The 27,314-nt window shown below is 40.1% G+C and overlaps 1 protein-coding gene across 4 annotated transcripts in view; it reads left to right on the forward strand.

Annotated features, from left to right (window-relative positions):
* The window catches only part of RBMS2 (RNA binding motif single stranded interacting protein 2), a 1,165,202-nt gene that overhangs the window by 775,524 nt on the left and 362,364 nt on the right, over positions 1-27,314 (forward strand). For all 4 annotated transcript variants that reach the window (XM_044083632.1, XM_044083630.1, XM_044083631.1 and 1 more), the window contains exon 4: positions 8,171-8,262. In XM_044083632.1, coding sequence (XP_043939567.1) covers positions 8,171-8,262 — 92 coding nt within the window. The remainder of the gene's footprint in view (positions 1-8,170; positions 8,263-27,314) is intronic.

Below are 27,314 nucleotides of genomic sequence, written 5' to 3' on the forward strand. Positions count from 1 at the left end.
TGGGGAAGTCAGTATCTGCTGTTGCTATTTTGTGTGAATAAACACTGCACCGTTGCTGTATCCCAACCAACCTTAAATCCCACTTTCCACTACAACCCAACCTTTACGATTGTGTGATAACATCTGTTAGAATCCCTGTAAGACTGTCTCAGTGTGCAAGTTTTCTTTGTACTTAAGTCTCACTTTCATTTCAGAGGGTGAAACATATCAGCTTGGTCTTCGTTTGTCTGTGTTGTATCAGTTTTTCATGCCATGAAGCAGTTACATACCATAGCTATGGCTGTGTGCTAATGTGATTAACTGACACACAGAGAGCTAATATACTCATGGAAATCCATTCTTTCACACAGTAAATTATTGATTCATCTATTAGAAAGTTTTCCTTAATTTCTTTGTAGAGTTTTGTATGCATGAACATGGCACTGGTTCTGCACTCCACTGTCTGAAGGCTGACATAAGGAACTGTTTTTGTACAAAGTACAGCATCAGCCCTGAAACGTCCATGTCTGTGACATATTGCTTCTGAGAGCATCTAATATCAGACTGCCTACATGATCACCAGTGATGTCAGAATAAATGTGGTGCTGATGATATGTAAAGATTAATGGACCTAGATAGAATCAGGCCTTCAAATGACAGCCCGCATCACAATCAGGAGTAAAAACAAACTGTCCGTAGTACCGTATATGGCAGCTTCTGAGAACATCCGGTCACAGGTACATACCTGGTCACCAGTGATGTCAGAATAAATGTGATTCTGTTCCTGTATAGAAAGGATAACAGTGTTAGGTGGATGCAACTCTTGTCATGACACCCTGTACCACAGTCAGGAATAAAAACAAGCTGTTCAAAGTACTGTGTCTGCCACTGCAGATGTGACTGACAGCACAGTCATGATCTTTGCGGTGGAGTCAGTGACTACAGTTCATTTGTTCAGTAATGTGAATGTCAGTATTTGTGATGGAGGCTTGCTAGAATATGAAGCTCAAGTCAGCTAGATTGTGAGCACAGAAACAAAACAAACAGTGTAAAATGCCAGTTAGGTGCCTCTGTGAAAAACACATGCTGCAAAGCTTGTTGCCTGGTTTGAAAACAATCCCAACACCACCAAAACCAGAGCTTTGCTTTTGTATTCTTTCAGTTAGCTGTTGCTAAGACTCTGTTCCCTCAGTTCAAAATGAAAGTGCTTTCTACAAACAAATCCACCCACGTCTCTCACTGTTTACACTGTAGGCATCTCTTCTGGGAAAATGAAACTGTTGATGCAGCTTTGAACGAGAAACTCTTGCCTGCATTTCTGTTTGTATGGAACGGATCTTTTGTGCCAAATGAGAAGTGATCTCTCTGCAGCTGAAATGCTGAGTTAAGAATATCAGTACTTGCCCCTTCACACATACACACAACTGGAAACAGGAAAACAGAGCTGCTGACAAACTGTCCTTCCTTTTTTGCTGAATATATTCACCACTGAATACCATTGTTAGAAACAAAATGGCATGGCACAAAGTAGCTGTTCTTACCAGAGTTTTCTAAATAGATATGATTCACAGATGGTTTGCTGTTTAGAAACGGATGCTTGCATGAACATTGTAGTTGAGTGGGATGACAACACTGTATTACAGGAGACCAAGATCACAGTTGGGATATCTTTCTGAAATGTGGCAGCATGCACCTACAGACCAGTTACATCAGATGTCAGAATGGGGGAGAGTAAAATGGGAAAAGGCCTAGAGAAATGGATCACTCTGATGTTGAACATTTACTTCTGGAAAAAGCAAGTATTAATAATTTATACTTGAATAAATTTGCAGTCATCACCAAGTAGTAATAGTTACAGTAAGGCTTTACTGACTTTGATCATAGATCTGACTGCTTTGTGAGGTGTAAGAACTTCCTTTCCAATAATTCAGTGGTGGTCTTGCTGTGTACTAATCTGCCTTTGGGCTTGCATTTTTGGCAGTAATAGTTAGTGGTAGATTACCCGTGCAACCAACCAGAGAATTCATCCAGGCAGAGAGGTAAGATGTATTGGAGCCCATTTAAAAAAAATTCTGTTTAAACTTTTCTAGTGTTTGCTCCTGGGCTTGTCACACCATCATACATGCAGGTTTATCACGTCCCACAGCTCAGTAAGACAGCCGTATGGGGAGGTTTATGCAGACCTGGTATGTGCCTATTGTATAGCAAGCTAAAAGTTATCAGCTATGTCAGATTTGACAGGTATTAAAGTTAAGGAATGTATGTGATTGGAATTGAAGGGGCTGGCAGAATCATGCCAAATCTCGACCGATGGCATGGCATGTTCCCTGATCAGTCACAGTGTTGGCTTATTTAACATAAGAGCTCATTCCCAGGTGTTTACGATTTTGCCAGTACTTCCATCTCTGTAATGTCTTTATTCCATTGCATCATTAAAGATGTTTAAATGTGAGTTATAAAAAGGATAAGTGCTATCTACCACCATAAAGGCTACTAAAGGTCTAGCTTCAGAACAAGATTGGACTGCTCAAAATGCTAGCAGAGGGTTTCTTCTTGTCTCACACACACCACCCGGTGACCACATATGACATTACAGGCATAGGTGTTTATGAAAACCTTGTAACCTATACTTATTCAAAGGGGAAAAGGGGTGTGTACTGTGGCTTGCAGGAAGACTCAGAAATTAAACGATTTGTTGAATACCATCTTTGGAAGTACACTTGCTTTTCCAAGTGTATAAAAGATGCTGGTGTAATTTTTTTCTGAACAGCGGAGAAAAGCATGTGGTGTGACAAATTACAGGTTTGAAGAGGCTACCTAAAAGATATGCTGTGCAGTAGTGAGTTAAAAGAAGGAGATAAAAGCAGTACTTTTGAGTAATGTTATGTAGCGTAGAATAACCTCAGTGGCATTTGTTTTTTTAATTGGGCCATACCTGCAACCTCGGAATATTAAATAAAAAATCATAACACAGGTCTTTATAAATCATTTCTCACTGTCAGAAAGAGGAACACTTTCTTATTTTTCACAAAGCAAGATGTTTTTCCTTGCATCACTGTTGCAGTATTGCTAACAGATGGTATTATCCTACCAAATGTAGCTGTACACCTGACCAGCATACCAAAGCCTGGGCACCTTCCTCTCACACCATAAGACCTCGTTATGAAGGTGTTAGGAAGGACTTATGGGAAGTAAACTACTTCAGAAGTTTGTCATCAGCCCAAGTACTGAACTAGCACTTTGTACATCTAACAGACCAAAGTTGATTTGTACCTCTTCCTTAACCATTGGGAAGATAAGTATCCCCATTAATGATCCTTCCCTCTTTTCTTATATTTATTAAAACTTTTTGTCAATGCTATTAAAGTGGGGGAAAGTGAACGTGGGAAACAAATTCCTCAAGAGACCAACATTTAAAGTGTCTTTTTTTGCTTGGGTGCTGATCAAAACTATAATGACTGTTCTGTCTGTCAGCTATTTGTTCCTAAGACCCTCCATAATCTTCTGTGTTCTTTAAAAATTTACCTTGAAAATCAAAGACCGAGTGAGCTTGAGCAAGGTAAAATGGCTTCCAAATAATTTCATCCCTCTCTGAAGCTAAGAAAGAAGCCTGAGAAATCAAAGCTTGAGACTTCTGCTATACACTTTCACCAGATGTCTCCAGTGTGTCTTTGTTGAGTCCTCAGACCATCCGGTTACTTCAGCAGCACCCTCTGTCCTGACCCTGTCAGAGGCTGATATGGTGCAGCTGTTCTGTATATCCATCACATTTGAACAGTCGTCCATGTCTGGCAAGAAATGGGAACCTCTGCTTATTTTTTCAGAGGGGCCTCAGGACATACCTCAAATCTTAGGTAAGGAAGTTGTTCCCAGTTCATTGATCGAGGTACATCAGGGGGGTGAAGTCACCATGTTTGTGCAGGCAGACTTCATGCATAAGAAATCGCAGAAGTTTAATTGTATTGTTTGCCCACACATGTCTGTGGATCCTCGGAACAAGCATCAGGATTTTACACAGGGGCTTTGAAGTCTCAGTCTGTTGCTCCCACTCCTACTCCTTTCAAAAGGCAATGAGGGTCTGTTCTGAAGAGGCAAATTCTGAATCTTGAGGAGGAGGATTTTTTTTTTTAGCTTATTCTTCCCAAATCCATTACCCAGTGGCTTATGCCTCTGATAATGAGGAAACCTTAAATCCTGATTCTTCTCTGGAAGAACTTTCTTTTTGAGACACTATTGTTAAAATGATACAGGATTTTTCAAGTAGGAAAGTTCCCAGTTATCTGATGTTCAGAAGATAGTGTGCCCTTTTGGAAATGGAGGATGCCTAAACATTGCCATTACTCCTGTTTTGGAGGCTTTGTTGGATACCGTTTCTACTGCCTCACTTATTCTTGAGTCTCAGCCTCTTGCACCAAAGAAATCTGATGGATTTCACAAGGTTCCAGACACAGACAAATTCCTCCATAAGAACCCCACCTGCGATCCGGCTATCTCTGCTTCCCCTAAAAAGCCTGCAAAACGGCTTCCCCTCATGTAATATTTTGCCTACAGAAAAAGTTAGCATAGCTACTGATAGATATGGCAAAAAAGTGTATATTTCTGCCACACTATTCTTTTGGGCTACTGATTACCAAACCCATATGATTAGATGGTATCTATTTTGGGTAATTTGGGCAGTGTTCTTTCCGATTTGCAGGACTTGGACACAGTCTTCTGCCTTGTCTCTTCTTACCTCTGCTCTCAAGTTACTATACATTCTACTAAATGCAGTTATGATGTGGCAGATGCCTCTTCTAGAGCAGCTGCTGTTGGGGCTGTTTGTCGTAGATTCTTATGACTTAGAGTTCAGCGTTTACCTGGTGATGTCAAACCTAAGCTTCTGGACTCACCTGTGGATAATCAACATCTTTATGGCTGTGCTGCTGCAGATTTTTTCAAGACTTTACAGGAGAAAGGCAAGATCATGCAAGATTAGAAGCAGATATTCCTTTCTGCTATTACACAGTTTTAAAGAAAATACTTGACTGAGGCAAGGTCCAAAACACTCTCAGAAGACTTAAAAAATAAGTAAAGGATTTCAGGACAAATATCAGCAGGATTCCAAGATTCTATACCCTCCTTTCCTGACAAACCAGCCTCTTTATGACTGTCAACATTTCTTCGATCCATGTTCTCCACCTCGGCCAACCCCAGGTTCCTCTGTCTCAAGTTATCTGTCGTTCTCGACCTGGCAATCCATAACATTAGACAAATGGGTTCTGACTTTCATCCAAAACAGTTACAAAATGTCATGGATTGCTCCTCCATGTTTCTCACATTTTCCATATCCTTCTGAAAACCAAATTCACATAATTCTCCTCTTCTTAAACGCCAATTCACTCAGGAGACAGTAGAATCTGTGCCCTCCCCTCATCTATTAAGAAGGGAAGTTTATTGAAGAATGTTTCTGTTTCCCAATAAGGAGAGCCCATAAACACATGACAGGGAAAAATGACCTATTCTGGACCTTTTCTTAACACCCATCTCAGAATTCCAAGTTTTATGATGTTGACACTACATTTCTTACTTCTGCTGATCCTTCCCCAAGCTTTTTTTATGGTGACATTAGATTTAAAGGACACTTACCTTTATATTTTTATTCACCAAACATGTTGGATATTGTTAGGATTCTCTGTCTGTATGTTCTTATTACTGTCAGTCTTCTGCTTTACCCTTTGATCACTGTGCCCCAAAAATATTCACAAATGCCTTGCACCTGTCACTGCCTTTTGCAGACTTAGAATTCAAATGTTGCCTTATCTGGATATCTCCTCATACAGGTCCCTTCCCAACAGGTTCATTAAAAGACTGCCTTGATTGCACGGGACACAACAGTTCAGCATATCATTTTCTTTCAAGTTGAGTATATCCAATCAGAAAACACTGTGGCAGATGTTTTTGAGCAGATTAACTGCAGACCCTCACAGATAGATGCCAAACACAGCAGTCTTTCTTGACATTGTCCATCAGTAGAGTATTGCCCAGGTGGATCTTTTGTGTTTCTGCAAACAACTGGTGGCACAGGCTGCTCTATTCCAGAGTGCCATGCCATCAGACATGGAGAATGAATGCCGTATCCTTTTCTTGGCAAGGGAAGTTCCTTTATGCATACCCTCCACTTCTAATTCCCCAAATCCTTCACAAAATCTAGAAGCATAAGTCAGAAGTCTTGCTGGTGACCCCCTTTTGGCCCAGACAGCATTGATTCAGCCTTCTTTTTCACTTGACCAGGTACAATCAATCTCAGGATGGACTTCATCACACAGAACAAAGGCTCTCAAATCCACCTAAATCTATAGACTCTGAATCTGACTTTTTGGGTGACAGAATTTTAATTCAATTTAGGCACCATTTTATTGAGAACATTTTTAAGGTCCTTTGGGAGGATAGAAAACCAACTAAAAGGAAATCTTAAGTTTCTAAATGAAAAATATTTTCCTTATAGTGGCAGAAAATGAATCAGGACTCTTGTCAGCTGTGCATTATTCATGATATTCTTTCTTACTTGTGTGAGTTGCTTAGTTCTGGACTGGCATTTTCTTCCATCAGATTGCATCTGTCAGTAATCTCTACCTGCTTCTAGATCCACTTTCTTCTCATTTTGAAGTCAAAACCATTTTTGAACAGTTTTCTACACATCACACCATCAAGAACCATTCCCTCTTCTTGGTATCTGAACTATGTCCTGGAAAAAATACCGTATCTCCTTTTGAGCCTGATGCATCTTCAACTCTACAATTCTGTACTTGGAAAACTGTATTGCTGGTGGGTTTGACTTCTGGTAAAAGGGTGTCAGAGCTACAGGCATTGGTGGCCACTTCACCACTTCTCATTTTCCAAAAGAATAGCATTACTCTTAGAACTAACGCTACCTACATGCCCAAGTGGCCAGTGAATCTCTAAATCAAACCATCAGCTTCCCTACCTTTGTTTCCTTCTCCTCGGAGCAAAGGAGAGAGAATATCAGATTCTTTGAATGTACATAGGACAGCTTAGATTTTATTTTCATGAAACAAACTAGCATAAAATCTAACCCGCTTTTTATATTTTTTCAAGACAAGAGTTTGGTTTCTTCAGTTTACAGACAGACTACTTCAAACTGGATTTCTAAGATTATTCCCTTTTGTTATCCTTTCTATGAGCTCCAGGCTCTTGTTAAAGTCCATTCCACTAGAACTGCAGCTTCATCTGGAACTTTGTTCAAAGGTATGGATTGCAAAATTTATTCCTGAAGCAGCTACTTGGTCTTCTATTCACACCATCATTAAGTTTTCCCTAGTAGTGGAGCATGGTTTGCAATGTGTGTCCTTCAGGATCTCTTAGACCATAACTCAACCCAAGCTTCCCTCTCTCTTACTTCTTAGACAGTTCTAGAAATGTATTATCTGTTTGCAATACTTCAACAGTGATCCATGAAAGGATATAGTGCAGCCATGTAAGAACTTACCACAATGGTTATCAGACTGACTATTGAAGTATTACATCACACCCTCCTTAACCCCTTTTTTGTGTTTTTCAGTTTTGGGCCAATGTGGACTTTTACTTTTTTCCCACACTTCTTTTTGACTTGTACATGTGTATATAGTTACCTCTGCTTCAGTTCTTTGGTCTGGGGCAAGAAAGTCATATGGTAATTTGAGCCTGTACATGCCTTATGTAACTTCTGGCTCCTTTGGGATGAAATTGTATGTCAGACGTATGGCATAAGAGGAAGACACCCAAGCTTTTGTATGCTGGACAGATGTATGGCCATCATCGGTAGGATATTCCACTTGTTAGTAATACTGCAAAAGTGATCAGTCAGACATGTACCATTATGATAAATTCTTATATAACTGTAACTGTCTTCCTATAGTAGGCCACATATGGTTAGGGATAGAGAATGTTTGTATGAGCTTAGTCCAGCTATTTAGTAATGTTAGCACCCTTAAAAAGGTCTAAAGTTAAAGAAAACTCAGTAACTGTAGAAGGAGTAAGGCTAAATCTGGGTGGCAAAATTCATAGAAATATTAAGAAATTATAGTTGTTTAAAGGTATGGTCAGGGTTCTAACATATTTGCAGTTTATAAACCACATCAATAGAGAGGCTAATTTGTTTTACTAAAATGCATATTCCATTTATGCTAATATATTCTTCCTCTTCCCTCTACAGGGTATGGCTTTGTGGATTTTGACAGTCCAGCTGCAGCTCAGAAAGCCGTGACAGCACTCAAAGCAAATGGAGTCCAGGCTCAGATGGCAAAGGTAAAGTTGTGGAGGAGTCCTCCTGCTATCATTTAGCTATTGTTAGAAGTCAATGTTATGATTAATAACTGGCTAATTTTTAAGCAATGCAAGAAGAAATCTGTTTAAGAATGTCTCTTTACATGTAGCACTCGTATCTTGCAAGTTAGACTACTGTTGTCTTTCGGCTTTTCCCGGTTAGGGGTTGCCACAGCGGAACTCCTGTCCGCTAATGATTGGCAGTAGATTTTCACAAAAGCCGAGGTGCCAGCTCGACATTCAACCTTCAGTGAAGGCACGCCCATTTACGCATGTCTTTCGAATGCCCACTCAACCGCGTGGAGGACATGCAGACTCCACATCAAAATATAGGGGTAATGTACAGTATACTAAGACAGTGTAAGTACTGTGGTAATGTACATTATACTGTGGCAGTGCAAGTACTGGGGTAATGTACAGTATACTAAGACAGTGTCAGTATTGGGTTAATGTACATTATACTGAGGCAGTGTTAGTACTGGGGTAATGTACATTATACTGAGACAGTGTCAGTATTGGGTTAATGTACATTATACCTAGGCAGTGTTAGTACTGGGGTAATGTACATTATACTGAGACAGTATCAGTATTGGGTTAATGTACATTATACTGAGGCAGCGTTAGTACTGGGGTAATGTACATTATACTGAGGCAGTGCAAGTACTGGGGTAATGTACATTATACTGAGACAGTATCAGTATTGGGTTAATGTACATTATACTGAGGCAGTGTTAGTATTGAGGTAATGTACATTATACTGACGCAGTGTTAGTACTGGGGTTTATTTGTTTCTTTCGGCTTTCCCGGTTAGGGGTCGCCACAGTGGAACTCCGGTCCGCTAATGATTGGCAGTAGATTTTGACGTGCTGGCTTGCCGGGCCTAACACACAACCTTCAACGAAGGAACGCCCATTCACGCATGTCGCCACACAGAAGACGCTCTAACTGAGAATCGAACGGGCAACATCTAACTGTGAGGCGACAACGCTACCGCAGCACCACCACCGCAGTAGTAGTGTTAGTACTGGGGTAATGTACATTATACTGAGACAGTGTCAGTATTGGGTTAATGTACATTATACTGAGGCAGTGTTAGTACTGGGTTAATGTACGTTATACTGAGGCAGCGTTAGTACTGGGGTAATGTACATTATACTGAGGCAGTGCAAGTACTGAGGTTATGTACATTATATTGAGACAGTGTCAGTATTGGGGTAATGTACATTATACTGAGGCAGTGTTAGTACTGGGGTAATGTACATTATACTGAGACAGTGTCACTATTGGGTTAATGTACATTATACTGAGGCAGTGTTAGTACTAGGTTAATGTAGGTTATACTGAGGCAGCGTTAGTACTGGGGTAATGTACATTATACTGAGGCAGTATAAGTACTGTGGTAATGTACATTATACTGAGGCAGTGTTAGTACTTGGTTAATATACATCATACAGAGGCAGTGTAATGCATGTAATCCCTGTGCAGCTGTCCTTCCCCTACCTCTTACCCACCCTTTCTTCTAGGTATCTCAAGCCTTCTTGAACTTGATCTAGGCTCAGTAACAATTTCCACAAGGTGTTGTCCCCACTGCATGAAACAGTGTTTTTTTCAGAAAATCTAAAATTACCTAATTTCCAGCTGCTATTTGCACCACTTTTATCTCCGCCATCACACCTGTACTCCACCTGGCCTTCTGGGGCACACTGAGGTGCCATCAAAAGGACTCAGTATGTAGCTCCTTTTTCTTCCCAGGGTCTACTTAAGGTTTGTGTTTGCAGCATTAAAAATATGATATTTTAGCTGAATTGCATAGACATCTGACAAGGCAAAACAGAACTGATGTTATGGAACTCATAACAGACAAACTTGTGTTGCAGAGCTGGTAGGTAGAAATGCAATGAAAATCAAGACAGGAAAACAACTTGAGTTAGAGTGACCCATTTTGAAGTTATAATCTTTGAAGGGGCAAGTGAATCAGAAGTAAGCTATGATGAACATGGTTTAAAAATATATAGAACCAAAGAGGACAGCAATGGTCATCAGGATCCACCATACTGTACCAGTACAGCAAAAACACAGAAGAAATCTGGTGGAAAACCGATGATACAGCAAACCAGTACAGCAAAAACACAGAAGAAATCTGGTGGAAAACCGATGATACAGCAAACCAGTACAGCAAAAACACAGAAGAAATCTGGTGGAAAACCGATGATACAGCAAACCAGTACAGCAAAACACAGAAGAAATCTGGTGGAAAACCGATGATACAGCAAACCAGTACAGCAAAAACACAGAAGAAATCTGGTGGAAAACCGATGATACAGCAAACCAGTACAGCAAAAACACAGAAGAAATCTGGTGGAAAACGGATGATACAGCAAACCAGTACAGCAAATAAAACAGAAGAAATCTGGTGGAAAACGGATGATACAGCAAACTAAGAGCACAGCGGAACCTTTCTTTTTGGAGCATCTGTTGGAGTAACAGGACAGCTGATAAGTATTTTTAATAGATTTTTGGGCCTGTGGAGGTTTAAAAGGCACAATATTAAATAATACGGAGCAAACCGATAGGGTCAGCTAGAGGAGAGCTGACAAAACACTTGTAGGACAGAGAGCCTTTCAGGACATACTCTGCAATGGCTTACCTTAAGAGACCAAAGAATTATACTCACAACAGGCAAGACAATAGGAGGGGATGACCACTAGAGGAGAAGACTTCTACAGAACTACTTGTTAGCCCTATTTGCTAAACTGAGAAAGATTACAGATCTAGGAGAACGAATGAAAATGAAAAATATGAAAAATTCAAGACAGTCATTGCCTTATGCAGTGGCACTCTAGGTAGAATGGAAAAAGGCATGCTTGGCATTTATGAACATTGAGAGGACCAACCTCATCATGGTAGCAAAGAAAACCATGTCAGAATCTCATTAGTGAGCTAAGGCTGTGGTTGAAAATGTAGCAGAATAAAAATGGCAGAACTGACTTTAAATGCTTTTGAGTCTAAGAGGAGGAACACAACTGAGGCTATGTCAACACATTGATAAGCAAATGAAGAGAAAGGTAGAGGGGGGTCAGAATGTATGATGTAGGACTTGGTAAGAAAAAGAAAATCTGGGGTGACCAAAGAGAAGGACTGGATGACTGAGTCAGCTGCATGCAGAAGCAGGTGGAAAAAATGATGAAAGTGAGAAATGCTGTAAAAAAAAAAATGTGAGACGTAGGGCTGCATCTCAGATACTGTAATCTCCAATTTCTGATTGTTAAACTGAAGAAATGAGCTCTCTAGGTGGAGAGTTTGCAAAAGTAGCCATTGCAGTGATGAAGTGAATTCTTGTTTACTTGTATGGTAGCAGAAATGAGAGGGAATTTGTACATAACATTTTGGACTATGTAGGGCATGGAGTACAGAGACAATGTAAGGAAGGAAACAGAATGTTGGGACATTACAAATTACACACAGAAAAATTATAAGCTATTGGTCATAGACTGTAATGGTTTGGACAGCAAAATATTTAGGATGAAAATACATCGGTCAAGGTTTGGCCATTACATTGAACAGTAAGCATCAAAAGTTCATTCAGCGATCTTTCATTTACTTGACAGGGTAAGTAAGTACTTGTCCAACACTTCCCTGTGTCACACATGGAAATGTGTCAACCCCCTTTTTCTCCACTGTAGTGCAGTATTGGAGTTGCTATGTATAATAAGTGGGGTGTGGGGGCAAAGCCCCCCACCTTGGTGGGTTTGATCTTCAGCCGTTCAATGGTTAGTCCATTTGATGGCCAAACATAGACACAAGATACCTTACATCTCAAGGCATGGATACTACTATTGAACACAACCCAAGGGGAAAGTCTTATACCAAGAGGCAGTAAAAGGAGAAACCAGCGAAATGAAAAACAAAACACATAGTTATATTATGTAGACATTAATACATATTAGTGCCAGTGAAGTCGTATGCAAATGAGAAGAGGAAGCAGGTAAAGTCAAAGTGGTGCAGAGGTGAAGCAGGGAATAAGATGCTGGATATCGGTATGCAAAATCTTATGCAAATGAGAAGAGGAAGCAATGGGAAGGAAGCAGGTAAAGTCAAAATGGTGCAGAGGTGAAGCAGGGAATAAGATGCTGGATATCGGTATGCATGTACAAATCAATCTGATGCGAGTGTGAACACGGAATCACAGACACTGCCAAAGCCCAGTTCATTCGACTGAACTGATCAAACTGACCGTTCTTTAAAATTTGGACTCATCTCCCACACCCCCATCACTTTAATGTACCAACATCAGGATTATACAGTGGAGGGCTGCCCTGTAAATATACCTTGTAGTGGTCTTACAGTTCTGGTTTTGATGAACTACCCATTCAGTCAGCCTGTAATAATAGGATTTTGCAATTTATTTGACTGATCATCATCATGGACCCATCTGTGTCTGTATACAGGAGCCTAAATTTTGACTGACAGCACAAATTGCCAATCTCAAAATCACTGATGTTAATTCACTGACTGCAAAAAACATTGAGCCACAAAGGATCAAAAACTAAATAAAATAAATGTTTTTGCTGGTGAGTGTATATACATATATATATATATATATATATATATATATATATATATATATATATATATACATATATATACACACACACACACACACACACATGTGCACGCAAATGTATGTATGTATGTGTCTTTATATAGGTCCCTATCAGTTGATCAAGTTTTCAGAAACTCTAAATTCATCAAGTTTTTGAAAACACAAAACTTTTGAATGAAGATTGCGGTACAATGCAGATCAGGAAATTTTCTCTTTTCCTCACTGTCTTGTGATCTCGAAGTTAGGATATATAATTTGTAAGGGGGGGTTCAGGCAGCAAAAATGTAAAAAAAGGTAGATTTTTATGTTTTCTTGATGTTCGGGTTTTCGGAAACTTCATCATATGGTCTCGACCTATGAATTTTGATGTGTGTGTGTGTGTGTGTGTGTGTGTGTGTGTAATGTATGTATAATATATGTGTGTGTGTGTGTGTGTATATATATATATATATATATATATATATATATATATATATATATATATATAGCGAGAGAGAGAGAGCAAGAGAGAGAGGCTAGAGTGGTACTCTTGTTCATAGGGTGGGGAGAGCAAAATAAATCTGTATCATTGAAATAGTAGTATACCTTACTGCTAAGTGTGCTACAGGTGAGCAGGGCTGGTGTTAGCATTTTGGGGGCCCCCAGCACATATCAAGTTGGGAGCCCCCCTGGGCACTTCCAGTCTCAGTATCACCCTGTCACTGCCAGCCGTCCTAAGCAACCTTTTAGTTCATGCTGCAAACTTTTAGGAGTAGTAGGCACAGACTGACCTACAGCTGCTATGCTTACTTTACAACAGGCTTATGTACCACACTGCGTTGGCCCATCTCACAAAGGAACATTTAAAGTTACTGGCATTTAGTTGGAACAATGAATTTTTGTACCCAAATCGAATGTTCAGGGACAATGTTTATTGGTATATATGGTACCTGGATGACATCTTTATAATTCTAAAAGGGGATTGTAATGTAGGAGCACAATTCGTAAATGAGATCACTAATTTAACATTTTTACAATTTACGTTTCAATTTGAAACGGATTCAATCCCCTACTTGGACGTCCAGTTGTCGAAGGATAGATCTAATAGAAGTTATGTAGCCAAAATCTTCAGGAAAGCGACTTATTCCAGTACTTTCCTTCATTACGATTGCTCACACTCATACCATCAGAAAAAGGCCAATTAGTGAGGATGATAACCTTGGATGAAGAATTCCAAGGAGAATGCGAGTTACTTAGAAGTTTGTTCCTAAAAAGGGCTTATCCCCCACAATTGGCTGATGAGGTAATAATGGAAGTCACCAGGAAAAGGAGTTCAGGATACTTGCACGTCATTTTGAAGTGGTGATGCTACCACAGAAGTGGAGGAATTTGAGTTGACTGGGACTCCTGTAGAACATGAGACCTCCTACTTATAATTTAAGCTTCATTACACCTTATTGTAGTGACTCTAAATTATTAGGGACATTCTAATTAAAAACTGGGCCTTAATTAACAAAGATACAGTGATCAAACAGAAGTTAGGTGATAGACCAAGACTAATCTTTAAAAGACGTTGTAGTTTGAAGGGATTACTGGGGGTAAAAATGAAGCCATTTATGCCTATTACAGGCATGTTCAAGTGTGGACAATGCCACATTTGTAATTATATTGAGGTTGGTAAGAAGTTCCAGTTAAACAGTAGTACATTTAATATCAATGGCAAATACAATTGTGACTTTAAAAGAGTAGTCTATTTGGCTAGATGCCAACTATGTACTAGTTATTACATAGGCAAGATGGAGTGACAACTAAAACAAAGTACTTATGAGCACCAGTACAATATAGGGAAACAAAATAGTATAAATGCATTGGCTAAACATGTTATGGGTAATCCAGATCATTTTTTCCATTATTTAGTTGTTGAACAGGTTTTAAAAAATCCTATGGGAGGACCATGGGCTTTGAAATGGGAAGAAAGGGAACTGTTTTGGCAACTGAGGTTGAATGCCCATGCCCCCCAGCTTGAATGATTACTGTTGTCTTAAATGTGTTTTGTAATTAAAAGCACTAGAAAGGTAAAAAGTATAATCAGTTACTAATAAGTGCTCTTAGTTTTTATAGTAACGTTTGATATATTTAGATTTTATATATATATATATATATATATATATACATACATACATAGGGGGGTGTGGGAACTGTATAATGATTGTACAATTATTTTGTTTGTATTAAGCTTAGTCTGTGCTTATCAAGTATTTTAAAAGTTGACTGCAGCTTTAAATGGGAAAATGAGCATTTTGATGTCATCAGATCACTATACAGTTTATTATTTAAGCTTGTAGAATTAGTTGCGATTTGTCTTAAGAAGTTCATTAAAGCAAGTGGACGAAAGCGCTAAGGAAAATCAACGTTTGTAGTATGAATCCTTAGCCATCTTTTTACTGTTACTATAATCAGAGATATCTTTGAATTTTAAAGGAAATATAAATAGGAATTCTTACACACCTGGTTTAGTATTCAAGATTACTGCCTAGCTTTTGGTGGTTTGACAGATATGTTACAAAAATATCTAGGTAATATAACTTGCTGCGGATGGGGCCCCCAAGCAACAGGGGGACCCCAGTGACCGCAGGGTTCTCTGGTGCCTAAAGCCGGCTATCCAGGTGAGTATTAAATCTTAATGGCTTTCACCAACTAGGATTAATTTGTTTTATTTAGGATTCTGTTACTCATATGAGAGATATTCCTAGCAAAGATCCTTCTGAGTTCATTAGAAAGTAAAAAAAAAAAAACCAGATAAGCCCCACTAGATTCAAGTGCCCCTTTTCAGAGGTGACACTAGAGCACTGCCTGGTTAAGTAACTTGCTTAGAGTCCGACAGTTTGCAAGTGGAAATTGTGGCAATCAAAACCAGCAATGCAGGGTGAAACTCATTAACATCCGATAGCCTTCACCCTCTTGAGTCCAGCTGCTACACAGGTTCCCTTTCCATATCCAGTCTGATCTCCTCTGAATACTATTGGTGTTCAGCCCTGGGTCCCCTTCTTTTCATTTTGTTAGTGTCACCGATGAATGCTTTCACACTATGTGTCCCGTTCCCTGTGCAGTGAAGTGATCATCAGACCTTCCACATTTGTAGAGGTTGTCTAAATGGATTTCCTAACCCATATCTAATGTATCATATAGTGTAAAATTGATAACTACATATTAGTCATACTGAAACAAAATGCAAAATCTTTATGATCCCTCCAAACTCACAGTTTTGTGCCCTTTACTTCCAAACACGTCTGGTCTCAGTGACCCTGTGATCAAGAGACTTTTTGTGTTTCATTTTTGTTAATCATTTTTCCAAGCACATCACATGATCCAAAGAGGGTTCCTTTCAGCCATAGTCCACCTGCATTAGACCTTAGTATTAAGGGTTTTAGCTCAAATCTTCACTGAAATTCAACCACCAGATTAACCTTTTTCTTCAATGGATTCTCCTCTCAGCTTCCAGTCTTTTGCAAGATATGTAGATTTCTTAGCCCTGAGGCCAGTTACTGCTTGATGTAAAAGTGTACCGCATTTAATTTGGGTTTCTTTTGCTTGCTTTGTCATTATCAACCAATTATTTCAGCCTTCATCTCCTCCGTGGTAAAGGCTTTCATTTTAGTCAAGAACGGACCGGTCGGGTGGATCAAAAAACACTTCAAACACAATAATCCACCTTGGTAACCTCTGTAAGCCTGAATAAATGTTCCGTAAGTTGTATGTCGAATGATTTTATTCAAAAATAAAAAATTAAAAAACAGGATAAAAAAAACAGCCGAACAAAGCCTAGTAGTTCACAGACTGGGTCAGGGTAGCACTAGTAGTTCGCAGACTGGGTCAGGGAAGCACTAGTAGTTCACAGACCTGGGTCAGGGGTAGTGCTAGTAGTTCAGACTGGGTCAGGGTATTGCTAGTAGTTCACAGACTGGGTCAGGGTAGCGCTAGTAGTTCACAGACTGGGTCAGGGTAGCACTAGTAGTTCACAGACTGGGTCAGGGTAGTGCTAGTAGTTCACAGACTGGGTCAGGGAAGCGCTAGTAGTTCACAGACTGGGTCAGGGTAGCACTAGTAGTTCACAGACTGGGTCAGGGTAGCGCTAGTAGTTCACAGACTGGGTCAGGGTAGCGCTAGTAGTTCGCAGACTGGGTCAGGGAAGCACTAGTAGTTCACAGACCTGGGTCAGGGTAGTGCTAGTAGTTCACAGACTGGGTCAGGGTAGCACTAGTAGTTCACAGACTGGGTCATGGTAGCGCTAGTAGTTCACAGACTGGGTCAGGGTAGCGCTAGTAGTTCACAGACTGGGTCAGGGTAGCGCTAGTAGTTCGCAGACTGGGTCAGGGAAGCACTAGTAGTTCACAGACCTGGGTCAGGGGTAGTGCTAGTAGTTCAGACTGGGTCAGGGTATTGCTAGTAGTTCACAGACCGGGTCAGGGTAACACTAATAGTTCACATACTGTGTCAGGGTAGCGCTAGTAGTGCACAGACTGGGTCAGGGGTAATGCTAGCAGTTCAGAGACTGGGTTTAAAGTCATGCTTATCCTTTGAAATCAAACTGTATAAATGTAGCTATCCCTGTACTTGATTAGTCTTAATTTTTCAGTATTGTAACTCTTTTTTTGTAAAAGTAGAGTGAGCTTCAGCTTTTACTTGGGTACTAGAACCACAATATCCTTTTCATACAGGGGCTAAGAATATCTAGAGAGACGGGAATTTTTATCACTCCTGTTTTGACTGAAGCAGCCAGCAAAAAAAAAAAAACTACAGTCAGTAAATGCAAAATAATCTCCTAATTCTGTCTATTGAATGAAATGGAAAGGACATGAAGTGAGAGTAGGCATGGATGCGGGCGAAGGTCATGTTACAGTAGCAACACTCAGAAGGGTGCATCTTAACATGCCTCAGTGCTGTGGGAATTCTGTCCCGAACCAAGTAACCGTTTGTCAACAGATGACTTGGCCATTGTCATGGTTACTGAGCTGTGTTGGAGTGAGAGGAAATGTCTGAAACAGGACCATCAAAGAATATAGTTTGTTATAAAGTGGCAAGGCAGAGAAGAAAGGGTGGGCATATTATGTGATGGACAGCACTGGGGAGGTTAATTGCACGCTAAGAGGAAATGCAGAACAATAATGCTGCTTGCACTGATGTAATGTGCAGGTATCTGAGCAGTGAATGTAGTCAGAAATACCCTTGTAGAAAATGCATCCAGGTACAGGAGGATAATCACATCCGCACACTGAGTGAGATTAAGGGCATAACAGAGTCCATGTTGGGAATATTTTTACATAGCTGTACAGAAGTTTTTTCTTGCAGGTGCAATGCTGGGCCTAATATGCAAGCAGTAATACCTTGCACACTGAACGTTACTGGGGAAACAACAGGCCATCCAGGGATGTTGAGTAGTAGAGGGCCTGTCCAACCCTGGAAGGTCTGTATTTCTCCTATAACGCATACCCCTGGAGAGCACTGTCTGTGTTTCGACTTTTCCCATTTAGTGGTCACCACAGCAGAACTCCGGTCCGCTAATGATTGGCAGTGAATTTTTACGGTGTTGAGTTGCCAGCCCGGCACCCAAGCTTCAAGGAGGGCACACCCACACACGCTTGCACCTACCTGCATATGTCTTTAAATTCACTCGACCATGGGGAGGACATGTAGACTCTGCACAGAAGGCGCTCCAGCCGAGAATCGAACTAGAGAGCCTTTTGCTGTGAGGCGACTACACTAACCACTGCACCACTATTCTGCTTTGATAACAGGCTGTTAAAATGTTTGTATGTGTTTTATTATTAGTATATACATTTTTATATTTTTGATATAATATAGCTCCTCCATCTAATGTTTAAAGCTGATGTAGGGCATGTAATTGTTGAAGTATTTTACATTAAAAAAATCTAAGTTATGCAAGTATTTAAAAATGTCTGCACACCTGTATATATATATATAGAAACAGAAGATATAGCAGCAAAGACAGTATCTCACATGTATATAGAAACTCAGACACTCAATCACATACACTCCACATCTCTCTCTCTCACACACACACCATGTAGCAAAGAACTACAGCCACTTTTTTGACAAAATGAATGAAAAAAATCATACATTGCAAGGCATTGATACCTCTCTCCCCCATGCCTCTCATTTCTGCCTTATTTTTGAAGAACATTCCCAGTTTTGCCTCATTTTTGCTCTGTCCTTGGAAACATTTGAATTTCTGGTAAAACACAGCGTCTTGCAGTCAGTCAGTAAAGCCAGACATTATAATTTCATGATTCTTATTGTTTGGACAATGAACATTGATGTTAAACCTCTTGCTATTTCCTTCTTAAGTTAAATAGGATCGTATTTAAAAAAAAAAAAACATTTATTTGGTCACTGTCTCCACATTATTGTAGGCGTTTTGCAGAATGTTTGAGCAAAGAAGCTGACAGGTATGTGCTCTGTCTCTCTGTAACGCACGCACACGCACACACACGAGCGTGCACGCATATACACACTTGTAATTGCATTACTTTTTCTTCATTGTTTTTCCAACTCTCTAAATGTGGTGTTGTTTGGGAAAGCTGCACTTAGCAAGGAGAAAGTGAAATGGCAAGGCTTTGTAACTGCTACTACAGTGATACAGCTAGCGGAGTTTTAATTTACTTTTTTCGGCTTGCTAAACAGCAAAGCAATGTTAATGATCAAAATAATATAGCAGACATTTTTTTTGCCTATACCTCATGGCAGTTTAATATGATGCCATGAGGCAGCAGACTTGTTTATTACCAGGAGATATCTGTACCCAAAAGGGTACTGATGTATCTTTTGCCAGTTATCTAATTATCATTAAACTTAGTGCTGCAGAATGCAAAGATATTAGGTATCTTGATGCTCTGCAATCAGTAAAAGGATACAGCAGAAATAAAATAGTTAAAAGATTAATGTTTAACCCTTATAAATGCAGGACTGTTATCACTAGAGCGCAATACCTTGGGAAAAGAAGACTTGACTGGATTAGGGAAGCAGAATAAAAAAAAAGTAAAAGCTGTAGTTATGTATCAGGAGGAAGATGAAGATGTATCTGCAAGTCTCAGAAGTGATGGTTTATAAGGGGAGGATAACATTCAGGTAACAGAAGAAGAGACAGACAGTGGGGTATATTAGTTTATCAGGAGAGGCAGTGTACATTATGGAAGATCTGCCAGCAGCAGGAGAAATAGCTTAAGACCATCAGGAAAAGGTATGCAGTATTTTAAGTAAAGAGTACACAGATCAGTGGATAATTTAACAATAACCACAACTAGGTTCGAGTATCACAGGAGTTACTCACAGTCAGTGTGGTTTGAGCATGTGGGCAAATGTACTTTAAAGATTGTCTGCAAGTTTTTTTTTAACCATTTTCATAGTGTAATTGTGCCCTCATCATGTAAAATGGACTTTATTGTTTTTACTGTAGTTATTTCAGTGGATTAATATTTATTAAGGTTGTCTCATAATAGTTCCATTGTCATTAAACCTGCAGACAAAGGAGGCCCTGTGGTAGTAATGCACAGAGTCTTTTATGAGAACCAAATGTTATGTTTGCTTAGTGATGATAACACTTGCACTTCAATTACCATTTCTTATGCACATAGTATAATTCAGAGTTAATAATACATTATATGGTTGCTTACTTGGGCATAATATTACTACAGTTGATCTACTACATTTTGCACTGTTATAAAGCTTTTTTTATTGTTTCACTGCATTTATATACTGTTTTATACTGTTTTAACTGTATTTTTCATTGCTAGATACTGTTTCATTACTCTAATTGCATGTTTACTGAATTACTTAACTGTAAACTGCTTTTTCTTACTGAGAGTTGTATTTTCTGTTTGTGAGTGCTCTATCCGAGCTTTTCTGTGCATTTTTGATTTTTTGAGGTTTCTGTTTCCTACAGCTAGGAACTGTAATAATGTGCATTACTATAATTGTCTGTTTACAGTTAAAAGCATTCTCTAGAGTCTGTTTTTGCTCCTTGATCTGTTTAAAACTTTCATTTAGTGGCTACAGCTAGGAACGTGATCTGTGACACTCCTCCCAGTCTAGTGTCATTAGTTCATTCAGTCTAATAAGAGAACATTTGTGAAGGCCAACCCACTCAGATTCTTAACGTTGGATTAACTTCTGTTCCAGCTTTCTCCATTTCCACTTTTACTGAAAAAAAAAATTCTAAGCTTGCTTCCCCCCTTTCCTGTGGCAGGTCTTGTCCAGATACAGATTTGCTGTGTCCAGGACTGTTTGTGAGTGCCTGAGACCCCCCCCCCCCAACTTAACTAGGGTTAAACTATTCCTGGCGCCATAAAGTCTGTTCTTCAAATTTTCCCTTGCATCTAGCCAGCTTTTAAGTTTAGCACTCAAATCTGTTTCTTTGAGCTCAGCACTTGTTCAGAACTCATTGTATGCACTAAAGTTACAAATTACTACAGCACTCAACTTTCCTCACTTGTCTAGAGGAAAACAGTTTTTAGTACTTAATAAAGACCTATTCAGGCATGCCTAAAGGTCAACTCCCGATGTTTTCTCCTGTCTACCTGATGAATCTGGGCATCTTGGGACAATGCAGCAATTGCCTCATGTACAGAGACAACCCTCTCCTCCTACCACCAACACTACGACCTGTGAGAGATGCATTTATATAGCCAAACTGGAAGCAAAGCTCTCTTCACCGAAGACTGGACTAGACAGTCAAGAGGAGAAGGTAAACACTTGCACCGCACCACACATCACATAGTCCCTCAAAACCTACACCACCAAAACACACACACACAGAAGCACAAAACGCACACCTACATTCATGGAGGCTCTCAGTAAAAACCTGCCCAAACAACAGAGACCTCCAAAGCAGAAATGCAAGCAACCTCCACCCCCCAACACAACCCAAATGACACATAGCCCACATACTCAGTGTGCCCCTCAACTATGGCCCATAAGGCATAACGTACCCAACACTCATAGGTGACTCTATAGTCAGGCACACTGATGTTCCAATCACCAGAATAAACAAGGAAAATGTTACTGTTAGCTGCCTGTCAGGTGCCAGGATCCGCCACATAACACACGTACTCAGGTCACTCCACAAGTACAAATATGTCTCTGTCATTGTCCACGTTGGTGTGAATGGCCGGAGACGTACCTCCCTGTACTACATGAAAAGAGACATGGAGGAGCTCTCCGATCTTGTAGCCCAGGCAGGTATGACCCTAGCCCTGAGTAGCATCCTGCCATCACCCAGAATGATACCACAGTACAAGGACAAAATGATAGACTTTAACAATTGGCTAAGCTTCTGGTGTCATTCTAAGGGAATCCAGTATCTGTCTGCCTGGGATGACATGATCGACAGACCACGCTGCTTTGCCAGAGATGGCCTGCACCTGTCGCCCTTGGGATTCTGAATACTGGCAATGGCTCTTGCCACCCCTATAGTGCCTTTTTTAGGAAAGGTTCAAATGACAAATTTGCCACCATAACAGGTACAAGCAAGCAAAATCTGGGGTAATGCTATTCAGTGCTAGAAGTCTAAACCTCAAAATGCACTCACTCAAGGCACTCCTTAAAATGGAGAACACTGACATCTGTGCTGTGACAGAGACCTGGTTCAAAGCTCCACAGAGCACCCCTGCATTACCAGGCTATAATACATACCACACCTTTCGGCCACTAAACCCGGACTGAAACACTAAAGGTGGAGGCGTGTCCATATTCATTAAGGATATACACACCTCCAAGCTAGTTGCTCAGCATAATGCATCCGAGATTATCCAAGTTCAACTAACTCTGGGCAAAACCGCAATCCAGATTGTAGCTTGCTAAAGACCCCCCACCCCAACCATGCCCCAGGATTCCCACTCCTCTTTTCTTGATACACTGGAAAATATTAAGGTACAACCCAACACTCTAATAATGGGTGATTTCAACTACCCTACCATTAACTGGGAAAACTACTCATGTACCAACTCTTTTGCTCAACGTTTTCTGGAAATCATCAATTCCAATGCCTTGGATCAACCTATCCATGCCCCCACCAGGGGCAGCAATATCCTATTCCTGATCATCACCAAAATGGGTGACCGGTGTTCCACACCAGAGGTCAGCTCCTCGTTGGTCAGATCCGACCACAAGCTAATCACCCTAGACATCCACATCCTGCTCCCACTCCCCATTAGGCAAACAACCGTAAAAAATTTCTCCAAAGCCAACTGCACGCTTCTTAAGACAGAAGTGGCAAACTTCACGACACCCATGCAGATGGACAATAGAGGTACAACTGCTGAATCCTACACAAATGCACTTTATAAGCACTTACACAAGTGCATGGATCGTGCTATCCCTAACAGAACCAAGATGCTATCCTCCAAAAAAAGGAAGCCAATCTGGTGGTCTTCTGCCATAAACAAACTCTACACCAGAAGAAAGAAACTGTTGCAAAAAAAGAGTAAAATCCCATGATTGGAGGAACTCCCTGGTCAGCCTCAGTAAGAAACTGAGATCCCTCATAAAATCCTCCAAAGCTAGTTATGAAATCAAAATTGCCACTGATTCTAAAGACAACCACATAGCATTCTATAGCTATGTCAAGAATCTCAATGGCAACACTCAGACCTGCTCTGAGTTACAGCACAATGACACCAAATATACAGAACCAAATGATATTGCCAACATCCTGGCAGATAGGTTCAGTGCTAACTTTACCCTCCTCTCACCCCCCTAAAGGGCCCGTCTTTATATGGGAAGAATGCAAAGTTCCTGTAATCACGGCTGCACAGGTAAAAACCTCACTCTCCAAAGCCAAGAACACAGCATCCATGTGACCTGACAACATCCCAGGCTGCCTTCTACATGAACTACAGAATGAACTGGCACCCCACCTAAGTACCATGTTCAATCATAGCCTCACCTCAGGCTTTGTGCCCATTGAATGGCGCTTCATGACGGTTATCCCACTCAACAAAGGGGGGGCCACAACAGATCCCGGGAACTACCACCCCATTAGCCTGACGAGCCTGGTCTGCAAGGCCATGGAATGTATCATCATGAAACTCATAAACAAAGACATTGGAGATTTCCAAACTCTGGACACCACACACTTCGGGTTTGTAAAAGGCAGATCATGTCTCCTAAACCTGATCGACTTTTTTGAAGTAGTCACCAAAGGCATAGATGAGGGTAAGATAGTTCACATAGCCTATCTAGATCTCGCCAAGGCATTCAACACCACCCCTCCCACTCTGGAATTATAGATAAACCCACTAAACTAGGTATAAATCCCTATGTCACAAGATGGGTTGCCAACTGGCTTACTGACAGAACCCACACTGTGAAAGTAGCAGACTCCAAATCAGGCTTCAGACCAGTGACAAGTGGAGTACCACAGGGTTCAGTCCTGGGTTTTCTCCTGTTTGGTATCTACTTCTCTGAAGTACAGGCTAACACAGAAGGGCTTTGGCTAATGAAGTTCGCAGATGACTGCAAACTAGGAGCCATAATCGAAACTACTAATGATCTGGACATCCTACAAAAGGGCCTCACTGAGACAGATGCCTGGTGTCAAAGCCATGGTCTCAAGCTCAGTGCCAAAAAGTGCATGGTCATCCCCTTTGGTAAAAACTCTGTACCCATGAACTACCACATAGGTGGTCTACTTAACACTGAAAGTGTAATTAGAGACCTTGGGACACAGGTAGGCAGTAGTCTCTCCTTTGATAATCACATCGCCACAGTGGTCAGGAAACCCTTCTACGTGGCACACCTCATCACAAAAGGTTTCTTATCCAGAAAAAAAGAGGTCATTGTTCCCCTCTACTCATCACTCATTAAACCCATTATAGAGTACAATGCCCCTTTTGGTATTTACCTCACAAGACATCTACAACAACTGGAAAGGCCGCAAAAATACCACACAAAGAGGATTACTGGCCTCAAACAAATGCCTTACGCAAACCGTCTCAAAAAACTCCAGTTTTACTCCATCGCATATTGCCTTCTCAGAGGCAATCTCTGCCTAACATACAAAGCTGTGTCAAACCCAGAGCTGTTGGACATGCCCCACTTAAAGAAATCCCAATCCCTCCGAGCTACATGCTCTAGGGACCTAAACCTTGTCACCACAATAAACAGAACATGCTGGTGGGATAGATTCCTGTCCCAGAGACATGCCATACTCTGGAACAGACTATCTATCTATGTCAGAGCTCCTCATTAGAACTCTTCAAGAAAAAATCTTGATGATTGGATGGGTAATAGGAAATTCACCCTGGGGATCACTTCTGTGGTTCTGCTTGACAGGTGCACAGGAAAATAATTTTCTTGGGTGGCGAAAGCCAGGGTACCTTTTTGGCTAGGCTTCTATAGGCCCTAGGGCCAATAGCCTAGTACCTACCTATGAACCTATGGAACAGTATAAGTATTTTAAGTGTGAGAAGCCTGTCATTCCCATTCTACAGGGGTTACCTAAAGTTCATAAGGATGCTTATAAACCTCCGTTTAGGCCCACAGTGTCTGGTAGCGGATGGTGCACAGAAAATATCTCTATCTTCATTGAAAAATATGTAAGAAGTGTACTTAGTATCAATCAATATGTATTGAATGACACAAAATTTTTTTTTAATGATTTATACACTTTTGTGGGACAAAAAAACTGTGATACTTATATCCTTGTGACTTTAGATGTACAATCTTTATTCACATGTATACCCAATGATATTGGCATTGATTCGTTGAAAGAGTATTTATGCAACAATAGCAGTTTCAGTGGAGCCTCCATTAAATTGATATGTTTATTCATGGAGGTTATCGTTGAGAACAACATATTCATCTTTAATGAATTGGTGTATTGGCAACAGAAGGGCGTAGCTATGGGCACATCTAGTGCCAACAGCTATGCCAATATTGTTATGGCACATTTGGAGGACAATTTTGTCCTTAAAAAATTTCAGAGAAGTTATTTTTTACTGGAGATTTGTATATGGTGTCTTTTTGTTGTGGGATGGAGATGAACACTCACTTATAAAATGTCCATGAGTATTTAGACTCAACATCTTCCTTTCTAAAATTTACTTTTAAATTACTCCACAGACTCTATTAATTTTTTAGATTTAACAGTTTTTAGAGCAAGGAATCATTCTTTCTCTACTAAAACCTATAGAAAAAGTTGCTACAGGAGTAATTACCTCCATAGAAAGAGTATGCACCCCCCCACACACACATCTACCACAATATAGTTAGGAGTCGGGGACTATGAGCTTCCAGACTTAATGTTAGTGATCTGTATTTTACTAGAGAAACGAATGCCCTACAGACTCGGTTTCAGGAGAGAGGCTATAGCAAACAAAGTTGATGCAGCTTTACGTAATGTAGTAGGCTCACGTAGGAAGGAGGGCAAACTCTACTATTCTGAAGGCCCATGGAATAGACAAATAATAAAGAAGAAAAAATAAAACTATGTGAGGGTTCCAGTAACCCACAATAGTAACATAATGCAGGTTGAGAATGTCATAAAGAGTAACTGGCAGATACTGGCCACAGATAAAAATGTTATCTCTGTGGTAGGTAACAAACCTAGGTTTGTATACAAAAACAAGAAAAATTTAAAAAGAATGTTATGTCATCCTAAAATCTCTGATGGTAACACTAGGCTGAACACCCTTTATGGCACATTTCCATGCCTTAAATGCAATTGGTGTAAATTTGTAGATATTTCCAGTGAGTTTTTGCATCCTGATACTGGAAAACTTTTCATGTTCCACGTTAGAGCTAACTGTGATACTATGCATATAGTTTACTTAGCTGTTTGTCAAGTCTGCTACAGTTTCTACATTGATAAGACTGACCGCAGGCTTTGCAACAGAATAGAGAGCACATTTATAGCATCAACAATTTTATTTGTACTAATGATCTGGCTAAACACGTCAACACACACAGCACTGAACATAACTTCAAGTTCATAGTCCTTGAAGTAGTATATGATGATGTACGAGGGGGGACATTGAAAACAAGGTAGAAACTTCAGAACTGAAATGGATAATAAGGATGAGGGGTAATAAAGGAAAAGGTTTAAATGACAAAATATGTATAAAACCAGTTTTAAAAAATAGAGTTTTTACATGGATATGAATGTTTTATATGTATTTAAATGTGCATGTATATGTTTTTAAGCATGTGTTTATATTTAAAGTGTTATTTAATGTGATGTATGCTTACATATTTATAAACATTTTTATTTAGTTCTGATTTTGCTTATATATTAATTGTTTAATTGATTTATTGCATTTTCATTGGCTAATGCCTATTTAAATTAAATGAATGGTAATATGATTTTGAATGTCTGCCGTAGCGCCAATGGTAGCCGTGAAAGCACTTACACAGTAAACGTTTATTTATGTTTCTATTT

Source organism: Protopterus annectens, chromosome 9.part0 (assembly GCF_019279795.1).
Source record: "Protopterus annectens isolate FY-2018-M chromosome 9.part0, PAN1.0, whole genome shotgun sequence".
NCBI classification, from domain to species: Eukaryota; Metazoa; Chordata; order Ceratodontiformes; family Protopteridae; genus Protopterus; species Protopterus annectens.